We start from the raw sequence: 12041 nt of genomic DNA on the forward strand, positions 1-12041 counted from the left end.
GACAGGACTTAGTGACTAAACAACAACAAGGGCCAAGAGTACTCCATGCAATATTGAGTCAAAAGCCTTCTTCCCCAGGGCCCTTTGGTCCATAGTACTGAAGTCTTTGTGGTTCTCAGAGAACAAAGAGAGCTGCTCACAAGCCTCCAATTCATAGTCCTTTGCTTCCATTTTGCAATGCAGAAGCCCTGTGGTCCTGCTCAACTTGCCCACCCTCAATGCCACCACTCACCATGTCTTTTAAACATTCTTTTGATATAAATTAAAAAAATAAAACCAACCCTACTCTCTTTCAGAATAACTTCATTCTAAGATCAGTAATATGATTAGTCATCCATCTATTGCCTTGCTTGTTAGGATTTGTTCCCATGTCACTACCTTCCCCTTTTATGAAAACCACACCCAGATGATAACTAGGAACCATTTCTCATGCAGCTGTAGAGTCTGGGCCACATGCCCCTCTCCCTCCACCACAGCGCACCCCTTTCTATCCCCCTCCACTGTACTCTGCCTCACCACACTGAGCCTCAGCTGCTCCAAGAGGGAACCCCTACTCCAGGGGTGCCAAGGTCTTGGTATCCAGAGCTGAAAATGTGGAAAACATTTTCCTAAGGAAGAAATGTAACACAACACGGTAAGAGGCAGCTGAACTATTACCAGCTTCAGGGACATTATGTGTTGAATGGGATTTGGTAGACTATTTTTCTATGCAATTTTATGAAGCCTAACCACTGTTTCTGTGGAAAAGCTCTTTACAAATGTTGCTACCTATATTAAAATAGGAAGTTAATATTCCTTCTTGGAGTTCTTCATTTTCTTTCTCATTTTCAAAAAACTTTATGGCTAATAACACTATAAACAGCAAGAAAACACATAAGTGATTAAAATATCACCACAAATTATGGTTTCCTGACCCATCTGACTGAAAAATTCCATTTATTTCCTTTGGAATCTCCGTATCTTTTCTCTGCGCCTAACCCTTGGGTTTAGGCTCTTTCTGGCTTTGGTTCACCAGCAGATGTGTGCATGCTCCCAGAAGCTTGACGTGATAAGGCTGCCCTTTAACCCACAGCCTCATCCAAGCAAAACCCAGTGAGATTTCCTGCTCTGAGAACGGCCCCACCCCTACATCAGTCACCCTGTGCACCTCAGAAATACTGCTATTTCTTTGAGATCTACTGGCCACAGGATCATTCATAAAGCCAACCCTTGATTTTGTGGCTTCTCCCCCATTTTTTTTTTTAAGAGCATTTGCTCCTCTGATTTTACTGGACCCTACTGGCACCAGAAGGTGAGGTAAGCAGCACTGCATTCCCACTCACCAGGTACTTGAGCAAAGTGAGGAGATCACTCAACTTCAGGAGGGGACAACCAAGAACTGAATCCCACTGCAGGGGGTCTGCTGAGATGCGCAGGAGGCGGCGTCGCTCAGACCCTCACTCCCGAAGCCCCGGCTCTCCTGCTTCTCTCAGCCTTTCAATGGCCTGTGGTTTAGGCATTCTGTGTGGCAAATCACCAGTGTCCCAGTTGCCCCTAGAATGGTGATTTCTTTTTCTCTGCCACAGAGGCAAGGTCTAAAGCCCTGGTCCCCTGAGTGCCCAGCTAAAAGACTTCTCCCGTCAGGCCGGCAGGACCAGGGTGAGGTCCGGCTCATAGCTCTGAGCTTTTCCCTCTATGTTGTATTCCCCTCCTCTCTGTGTTTCACCCATGTTCCACGGCCAACTTCAAACTCCTGCCCTTGGCAGCCTTTCCTGACAACCACATCCAACTCTGGTGTGATTGGCTCCATCCTCTGTCCACACTCACATATATGGGTATGGAAAACTATAGTGATCGTTTATAATTCTAGCTGTGTGTTATGTCCTTTTATGTCTATTTGCTTTACTATATACTCACTGAGTATAGAAACCATGTACCCTCCAGTAGCCCAGGAATTTTACACTACTAGCAGTGATAATAAAAATAAAATAGAGGATGATAAGTTCTCTATGGATTTGGGTGATAATTTTCTCCATCTGCTAACAATCAGAAGCAATTTGTGTCCTTAAATTATGTGTCATTAAGACTGTGTAACTGGAGCTAGTCTCTGGGTTTGAATGCTGGCTTTCCCATGCTTAATAGCTGTGATCCTGGGTGACTTTCCTAAATTTTCTCGGCCTTGTTTGAGAATTGGGGATAACAGTAGTACCTGCCTCCCAGGATTAAAAGATAATTTGCATAGAAAGTGCTTTAAATGTTCCCTGACACAGAGCCAGCTCTCTGTACATATTAGCTACTGATCTCATTTGTGAACACTTACTATGTGCCACGTAATGTACTAGAGGTTAGATGATGATCATCTCATATAATCCTCAACGATGCTGTGATTTGGTACCACTATTATCCCCATGTTATAGATGAGTAAATGAAGGCACAGCAAGGTTAAGTAACTTGGTTAAGGATTTGCAGCTAGTAACGCACAACCCCCCATGTCTCTCATTGTAGATCACACGCCCACCTCCTTCATGGTGAAGAAATGTTAAAACCATCACACTGCCTGTAACAAGATCACATTCTCCAGGGTTGCCAAATAGTCCTGCAAGTGACATTGCTCCTCCCTACCCACAAAGACATGAAATGTCAGTCTTGGCCCCAGACTATTTCAGAAATAAATGTAAACATTTTTATGGAGTGAGGTCAGGGCAAGTTGGGAATGAGGGTGGCTTGAATAAAGCAATTATGAGGGGCAAGAGACCAGTCCAAAGTGACCCCTGCCATTACCTGCCATTTCCTTCTTGCCATGTACTTCTTCATCCGGTCCTTGGAGAGTTTCTTGGCCTCCATGTTCTTGGTGTCTTTCATTAGCCATGGATGCTGAAGGCACTGGGTGCAGTTCAGGCGGTTTCTGATAGAGGCAGAGATCAGAGGATTTCTGAGCAGAAGGGGATCTCAGAGACTGCTGGTCAGACCAGAAACAGGAGGTCACCTGTCCCTAGATACATGGGGCAGAGCCCATGGCTGTCTGTTCCCAATCCATCCACTGTGATGAGAATCATGGTGATCCTAACCTTTTTCCTCTCTTGGTCTGGGTTACAATGACTAGACCCAGGATAGATTAGTGTTAAGCAGGCATAAACACTGATGGGCAGCTGGAGTCTCATGACCTGCCCTTGGGGTCTAGAGAGGCTAAGTGCTGGAGGACAGACATGTCTTGGAATGACTGGCACCATATTCCAGGGTGGGGTCATTCTGCAGGTCACATGAGGGCTGGGAGCTGTGGATGCCGGATCCTTCTACCTGTTTGTCTGATGGAGGGAAGAGTGAAACCTTAAGTCCAAATCTTCGAGAATCAGTGAACTCTCAAGTCTTATGGTGTGGTGGAGCATCAGATTTTTGCCTATTAAAACTCAAAAGAGGTATGCCTTATGTTCAACCTATGAATTATGACAACCTTAGACCACTGAAATTCATTTAATTTTCTGAAAGCTCTGGGAATCTAGACATATTTCAGTTGCTTCGACTTAGCAGCAACTCGTGTCTGACTCTGTGTGACCCCATAGACAGCAGCCCACCAGGTTCCCCCGTCCCTGGGATTCTCCAGGCAAGAACACTGGAGTGGGTTGCCATTTCCTTCTCCAATGCATGAAAATGAAAAGTGAAAGGGAAGTCGCTCAGTCGTGTCTGACTCTTAGCGACCTCATGGACTGCAGCCTACCAGGCTCCTCTGTCCATGGGATTTTCCAGGCAAGAGTACTGGAGTGGGGTGCCATTGCCTTCTCCGATAGAAGAACTAGTAAAGTCCAAAGCACCAAGTGCTAACATAATGAGTAAAAGTAAATTTGCTAAATATAGAAAAATGTAGTGATCTTTATAAGTGGATAGGGATTATTTTAACTTTCATATATTCAAAATTTGTACAATTTATATATATTTATTTATAATAAAAAACATTTTTTAAAGTGCTGATAGATGGAGATTTCTGGTTGAAGACATGCTGAGTTTGAGTTTATGGGAATCTAGTGTCTTGATCTATATGAAATCAATTCTTGGGTGAGTCCATTTTACAAGCACAGAGGAGCCAGCACATTACTGAATAAATTCAAGGTCAGATAAGAAGATAGGTGATATAAACAATACCTCATTTACCAAACCACAGGTAAACGAAGTCTGGTTGACAGAAGCCATCCTTGGACCAGAGTCATTAGAAGGGAGGCTTCCATCTCCCTGGGGCACCTTGGAAGTGGGGATCCCTCACACCAGAAGGAAATCCAGGCCCCCCACAACATCCGGATCTTCCCTGGGTCAGGCCTACTTCTGATATAAAGACTGAGACAGCAAGACGCTAAGAGGACCTCACTGTCAAAGAGTGTGGACTGTCTCCTCTGGTGAGGAGTTTGGTCCAGAGCTGGCTACAAAGGACCAAGAGGTGGCTGCATAACCAGAAAACCAGACAGAACCACTTAAGAGACCCCCTAACCTCATTCCTTTAGCAACTGTACTCTCCTATCCCAAAAAGGATTTCTTCCAGAGTAGGCAAGATGAGGGACAGCCTTGGAGGGGTGGGGGTGTGGAGTTGTGGGGGCGAGTTTCACCATCTTCTGGGGAAATGCCTAGAGCTGCTCCTATTGCCAAAAGCAACACCCCGTGTTTGAACCAGGCCTTGCGTCATCTGGCCACCTGTTCACAGATGAGGAGTCCAGTAGCCAGTTGTCCACACCTAACACTGCCACTGCTCCCTTCTCTGGGGCAGGACAGTCCTCCCTGCACACACAGAGCCCCACTCACCTGCCTGCTGTGATGGAGCCACTTCCCTGCTCCACTGAATCCTGTCCAGCCACATGCAAGACCCCTCCTCTGCTCTAGCCTCCTCTACTGTTCCAAGCTTCTCTCACTGAAATACTGACAAGCACTTTGGGCCTTAGGCTGTCTACATGCCTGAACACTCCAGCCTCCTGATGTCTGCAGATGTTTTATACAGTCATCCACTGACCACCTTGGCAGCTCTGTGCAGCCCTGCGAGGTGGGGCTGGGGAACCTCACAGGCTGCACTGTTAGTGGGACAGAGACAGAGCCGGGATAGCAGTCTCATTGACCAGTGGTGGAAGGCACCTGGCTGTACTCGGGCAGGCAGTTCCTATATATTATAGCTACTAAATAAGCATCAAGCCAGAACAGCTGGGAGTATGATCAGGCCCCACAAATAGGATCTCTTCCCTGAAATCCTAGAAGGGAGGGTAAGGTTTTTAGCAGGATTGCTCCTGGCCACAGCTGTACATGGAAACTAAAAGGGGCTGTTATTCATACGCGAGCTGCCTCTTTCCCTCAACACTCAGTCAAGGATTGCTTTTCAAGAGAGGTGTCTGTGCTTGTAAAGACAGGACAGTGTCTGGCCCCAGGGAGCAGGGGCCCAGGAAGACCCCTTTCTGGGCCCTCATGCACACCATGCCCACCCTCCTGTTCTGGGGTGCAAAAGAGCCCACCACAGGGAAAGGAAGTCACTGCCTCTGGACCCCAGTCCAGGGTGTGGGGAGCCCCAAAAGACTAAAAGCTCAACTCTTTACTTCATATCCTTCTTCAGCAAGTTGCTGATAAAATCCTTGGCGTCATCGGAGATCTCGTCGAAGGCCTCGTCGTCAAAGTCCCAGGTGGCTGAGGTAACGTTGGCTAAGGTTTCGTTGTCATTGTCACCCATGAAGGGGGACAGTCCGCTGACCCTGGGGGATGAGAGAGCAGAGCAGTGAGTGGGGGAGGCTGGCAGAGAGGGTGGTCCCCCAGGGGAGCGCTCACTGAGGTCAGAGGTGAGGGCACCCCAGCACCCCGCCTTTCCTTCCACCCAGGAAAGAAGAGGGCATGCTCTCAGCCTCACTCTCTGTACTTCTGGGATACCCCCCACCTGTTGACACCCCCTGCCTGTGAAGCTGAGGTGGAAGGAGTTTTCTTCACTTTACCATTTCCACACAGTACAGCAGGGCCTTCCTCCCTATCGTCTGTTCTCCCTGGATGCCCAGCCTAGAACGTGGCCCCACAGAACCTTCTCTAACATTCTGGAGGACAAGTCCCCTCCTCCCCGGGGCCCCTCCCCACACCCTGTGGACAGGTCACGGACACCCTGTGGTCACGTGACGCAGCACTCGTCACCCCGCCCTGTCCCGCCCTCTCACCTTTCACCCTCAGCACCAAGAACAGAGCCAGCCCACGCAGGGCTCAGCAAGGGTGTCTCCAGGGACAGTGAACCTCAAGCCTGCAGTGTGAGTCTGGGGATCCAGCTACACTTGAGTTCAAAGCTCCTGAGGCATTTAGGCCAAACCAGAAAGCTTCCCTCCAAGGGACCAAGGCCGGTTGGTTTGCCGGGTGACCTTGGACCCCGATTTCCGTGTGTCAGCTTCCTCCTCCATCAGATGGACAACCTGCTACGGAACTATGGAGTGGGCACCACGCTGCCTCTCCCTGTTCTCTTTCTCCTGCGGCCTCATCATGACAGCAGACGTCTATCAAACACTGACTATGTGCCATGCACTGGGCAGAGAGCTAAAGTAGATTCAGTCTTGACACCACTCTTTAACCCAGGTAACGCATCACTTCGTTTAACAGATAAGGAAACTGCCACACCGAGCGGGGTTAAATAACGTGCCCAGGGTCTTGCAGTCAGTGAGCCCCTTCCTTAACTGCTACTTTGTACAACCATTTCTGGAAAGATGAAGTCAGCCACGGCCGACAGCACTGGCAGGAGGCCTGGTCTGCAATAAAAAGCTTGGTCTGTGACCATACCTATTACACAGCTCCTCTGTACATAGTTCACCCCCATCGCCTCATCAATCTGTGCTCCCGGGAATGATTCATTTACCAATAGCTCAAGCCAAATAAAATTTGGAAGGTGAACTATCTCAAAGTCAAATGGAACAAACTTCTGGCTTACTAGCCTCACCTCTGGACACCTCATCTCCACCCCAACTCTCCAGCCTTCCACCTTGATCCAGGGCTAGCCTCATGGGCCTTAGAAGAGCTCCACTCTTGGTTTAATGCTCTGCTGCCATAATTTTGAAATTATTAATAATGTTGCACAAGCCACCCTACTTTTTAATGCTGCACTGGACCCCACAAATTATGTATCGAGTCCTGTCTGTCCCTCGAGATGTATTGTGCCATCAGCCTTCACAGTTAAGGCTTCACTAACATCCCTTGCCCCAAATCCATCATCATAAACAATAATGCAAACCCTTCGGGAGCTGTTTTGCCATTCAAGAGGCCTCAGCTTGTGAAATACACCCATCCCTGAATATTAAATTTTGTAAAACAAAACCCATTGCATTTCTGCAAGGAAATCTTGCCATGGGAAGAACCCTCCGGTGAAAATCTTGATTAAAAAAAAAGGCTTTTCAGAGTGACTGATCTCACCCTAATCAACATATTTGTGCTTTTGAATAAGAGAGTTTTATAGATGGCATTAAAATGTCTTAAAGCAAGACAGTAATTTACATTTTGAGATGGCATGGAGACAATCACTCTTGATCACCTCACAGTGAGGGAAGGGTGGGAGTCTCTGCAGTTATGTAATACTCATTTCTCTTCTCTGGGCCTCAGAGTCCCTCCTTACACATCAAGGGCATTGGGCTAGAATTCCTAGGGGTTCCCAGCATTCTTGGCTCTCTGACCCTGGGGTGACTTTGACTAGACCCTGGGGTGACTTTGACTAGTCCCATTAAGATAGAGCCTGACTCTTGCCCCTCAGCTATGTGCTTCCTTCTGTCTTCCTTCCTTCTGCATTTTCCATTTGAGACAAAGGGGAAAGTCCTGCAGTGTGCCAAGAGATTGCGGGAAAGCCAACAACCCCACTGTGGAATGCTGAAAGTCCCCCTTCTATAAACCTCCTTTCCTAATTAGGAACTGCAATCCTGCAAAAATAGGGCTTAATCTCTGTGTGATGTTCACAGTCGGGGACAGCCTCCTGGTCTCTGGCCTCTGGCAATCCTCTTTCCTGGCAGCCCCTCCATCTGAGAGCCTCCTGAGCCTTGGCTGCCTCCTCAACTGCCCCAGCTTCCCCAGAACTCCCCCTGATAAAGAGAATGTGTCTCTAAAATAAAACTTGCACAATATGCAGAGCATGATGACGAAGAGAGTATTGGAATTTTAGTAATCCTGTTTCTTGGTGGTGGGATTTTGCAGCATTTTTAAACCTTCTTTCTTGGACTTTTTTTTTTAAGTGCTAGAATTTGCATAGGATCATATGTGGTTGGAGAAGGAAATGGCAATCCACTCCAGTACTCTTGCCTGGAAAATCCCATGGATGGAGGAGTGTGGTAGGCTACAGTCCACAGGGTCGCGAAGAGTCGGACAAGACTGAGTGACTTCACTTCACTTCACTTCATGGTTGGGTTTTCAATCCAACCAACAAACATAATAACCTTATCATTAGAAGCTCACCTCTTTTCCTAGTTTTATCTAATTTTTAACTGAAGGAGATCAGAGTATACCACCCCAAAAGGTGAACTTTGGTATAAACATTGCATTGAGCTGAAGGCAATTAACTCTTTGTCCCACCTCTTTCTACCTAAAAGTAGGACATAAATGTCTCTTTGTTAAGGTGACATGAATTTCCATTTGGTCTGTTTGTCCATTTCTTCTCTTATCAGGAGGAGGAGAAAGACCCTCATCTGCATATCAGATCTTGCTAAACAGTCTCTATACATTTCCTCTCACCTTGTCACAATTTAGCCCCTCCAGAAGCTCCAAACCCTTTTTCCTTTGTCCAGTCATTTCTATACGATTTATCACTCTTTGTTAAAGTAGTATATAAGCTCCAAATTTTAAATGCATCTTGAGTCACATTTTTTTATGAACACCTTTATGAACATTTATTATATGTACATAATTAAATCTGTTTTCTTTTTGTTAATCTGTCTTTTGTCAGTTTGATTTCCAAGCCCCCAAGAACTGAATCTAAGAGGGTAAAGGAAAGTTTTTTCCTTCCCAACATAACCAATGAATTTGTTTGGTTTTCACAAAACTGTAATCAGTGTGGGCAAGTTCTTGGATCCTCTACTTCTTCATTTGACATTGTCTTTCAAGTGTATACAGTCTTCATGTTCATTTTTAATGGTTAAATATTAGTCTTTGTGCTAATGAGTCAGCAAAGGATATGACTTCAGGGTGTTCTGATTTTTTAATTCTTAATCTCTTACTGCAGCCAAACTTCACCAGAGAATCTGATGCAGAGACCCGTTCTGCTCTCAGGACAGAACGTCAGGCAAAAATGCCTCTTAAACTACACTTTATCTATAATTTTTTTAAACAGCAGATGACCCTACTGTATGAACAGTCAGCAAAGGGGACCACATATCTGCCAGCAGAACTATTGAGTGCTTAGGAAGGGGTTAGTCTTTTCTCCCATTTTAGCCTTGGGATACTCATTCCTTGGTGCGCTGGGAAGATTTGAGAGGGCTGGGGGCACCCAGAGGAAGAGCTGGGTATTGTTTTGTGTAGTAGCCCACGAAACAGCAACCCAGGGTTTAGTCATGTTAACCACAGCCCAGGTCCCTGGGGAGCAAAACCTGCAGGTGTTTTCTGGACCTGGTGTGGCTATGGGGTGTCTAGAGGTCACAGGAGCTGGAGTCAGAGAGCATGTCTGGACTCAGGGACTAAGAGGGCAGAGGCAGCCCTGGGTGGAGCTCCTGGATCCCTGTGAAGAGCCCTGCATCCAAATCTGAGTCTGAGGAGGTACCTGATGCTTGGGCAGTGGGACTTCTCCCCATTCACAAGGATGTTGTCCCCAGAGGTCACACTCCAGATGGGATGGACCTGGCTCTCTCAACTACAGTGTGTGTGTGTGTGTGTGTGCTTAATTGCTCAGTCGTGTCCACCTCTTTTTGACCCCATGGACTGTAGCCCACCAGGCTCCTATGTCCATGGGATTTTCCCAGGCAAGAACAGAGGAGTGGGTTGCCATTTCCTTCTCCCGGAGATCTTCCCAACCCAGGGATCAAACTGGTGTCTCCTGCATTGGCAGGTGGATTCTTTGTCTGCTGAACCTTGGACCATGGTACATGCTCACAAATTAGCTGGGAATGGGAAGTCTGCTGCTGAGCACAGCAGGAAGATGCTAGGGAGGAGAAAGCAGAGTGGAGGTGTGAGGGAGGGAAGGAGGAGAAGAAATTCTGGAGTAGGGGTGAGAACAGGACACAGAGATGGGTCTCCACAGGCAGCAGAGGAACACCAAGTCCTCAGGAAACTGGGGAAAGGAGACAGGAGAGGAAAGGAGGCTTTGAATGTCTTTAAGGTTGAAGTATGGCCAAGAGAGCCCAGCCTTCTCTCCTCCTGCCAGAAACCACATGGGGACTGCTAACAGGAGAAGTCTCAGCAGATTCATGAAATCTCTTCTCTCCCTTCAGAATCAGGGGTGAGAGGGTGGGGACCCCACAACCCCGCCAGCTGCATCTCTGCCCTGCCTGGGGACCCTGGGCTGGCCGTGGGGCTGGGTCTCTTGTGCTGTGACAGGATCTGCCCTGATCTCTCCTTCAGCAAAGTCAGAACAACCTACTGGGCGTGGCTGCTCACTTCGGAGGTGCTAGCCAAATACGTGCTGAGTGATACATCTCTTCTCACCCAGCCCCCAACTTTCCATCTCTCACTGGCCCCAGGAAGGAGATGGGGGGAGGTCCTCTGGAACTAACAAGGAAGGTAACCCTGATAAGGACTGCCAGACAGACAAACAAGCTCCATACAGAGGGATGGAGGTACAAGAGGGCCGCCAGAGAACCTTGCCTGGGCGGGGCAAGGTGGGGGGGTTCCAGCAGCAGCTCCAGAATGCCACGTAGCAGGGCTGAGAGGAAGACACCTGGCTGGCTGCTCCACCTTCTGTTCTCACACCACGTCCCAACGAAGAGCCCTAGTTCAGGAGGGAGACTCCCAGACCTCAATCCCCACTGTGAGAGCCAGTGGAAAAGTCCCAGGGGGCAGAGAAGCCGGCTGGGGCAGGAGGCAGGAGCCAGGATACGGGGAGGTTGTGTAGGGCTGGCCTGTGTCATCTCCCCTGCTGCTTGCTTGCCTCCCTTCGACATGCACTTCTCCACCCTCCTCTCACCCCATCCAGATGCTGGTACCCTGTTCATCACAATTATTTTCTCCCCATTTCAAAAAAATCCTTCCCCATTTCTAAGTTTCAGCTTTAAAAGTAATTAAGCAAACCATGTCACGTGATATCCAAATTACTTCTTCAAAGAATTTTCATTTTAAAATAAAGTACTCTTGTGACCCAGTAATTCTAGTTCTAGATCCAACAGAAACGCATGAAGGCATTTACTAAAGCACATGCACCAGGATACTCATGATACCCTGAACTGGAATCTAGTCAAGAGCCCATCAGCATAGAATGGATGAGGAAAATGGAGGAGGTTCAGAGAGCGGCACACTACACAGCCTTGGGAAGGACCAGTCATAGCCTCACAGCACGATATGAATGGGGCTCGCAAACAAGATGGGGCAGAAGAAGCCAGATGCGCCTTTCTGTGTGATTCCATTTATGCAGAGTTCAAGAACAGGCGATCATGGTGTACAATGTTAGAATGGGGATCAAGCTACCCCTGATGGGGTGACTGGAGCCAGGCTACTGGGAGGGCTGCAAGTGGGCAGTTGCTGGGTCTGGGTATAGCTGTGTTCACTCAGCACATTCACTGAGCATCTAGTCACTGCTCTGGCCCTGACCTGCATGAAGACCAGTCTTCCTAGTTTGCTCAGGATGGTCCTCACTTCAGCACTGAAAGCCCTGTATCCTGGGAGACCTGGCAGTGATGGTAAACTGGGACAGCCGCCACCCTCTAGGACTATGGAAGTGGGTGGCCATGTGGGCTTCCGTGGGCCCCATGAACTCAATGTCAAATAATGATCAACTCCCTGCCCCGCCCCACTCCCAGGTTTGTCCTGAGGACCAAACTGATGATCCGGATCCTATACCAGTGGGAAAACTGATGGAGACAGCAAGATGAGTCTCCTTGATGGCTGCAGGGGAACCCAGGGACCAAGCCAGGCCACATGTAGCTGACAAAAGGCTTTCTCAAGAGTCAGGTGTC

At 48.0% G+C, this 12041-nt stretch overlaps 1 protein-coding gene across 4 annotated transcripts in view; it reads right to left on the bottom strand.

The window, feature by feature from the left end:
- The window catches only part of MYLK (myosin light chain kinase), a 191886-nt gene that overhangs the window by 9358 nt on the left and 170487 nt on the right, over positions 1–12041 (bottom strand). For all 4 annotated transcript variants that reach the window (XM_055568413.1, XM_055568414.1, XM_055568411.1 and 1 more), the window contains 2 exons: positions 5541–5693; positions 2761–2884 (listed from right to left, as the gene is read on the bottom strand). In XM_055568413.1, coding sequence (XP_055424388.1) covers positions 2761–2884; positions 5541–5693 — 277 coding nt within the window. The remainder of the gene's footprint in view (positions 1–2760; positions 2885–5540; positions 5694–12041) is intronic.

This window comes from Bubalus kerabau, chromosome 2 (assembly GCF_029407905.1).
Source record: "Bubalus kerabau isolate K-KA32 ecotype Philippines breed swamp buffalo chromosome 2, PCC_UOA_SB_1v2, whole genome shotgun sequence".
Classification (NCBI taxonomy): domain Eukaryota; kingdom Metazoa; phylum Chordata; class Mammalia; order Artiodactyla; family Bovidae; genus Bubalus; species Bubalus kerabau.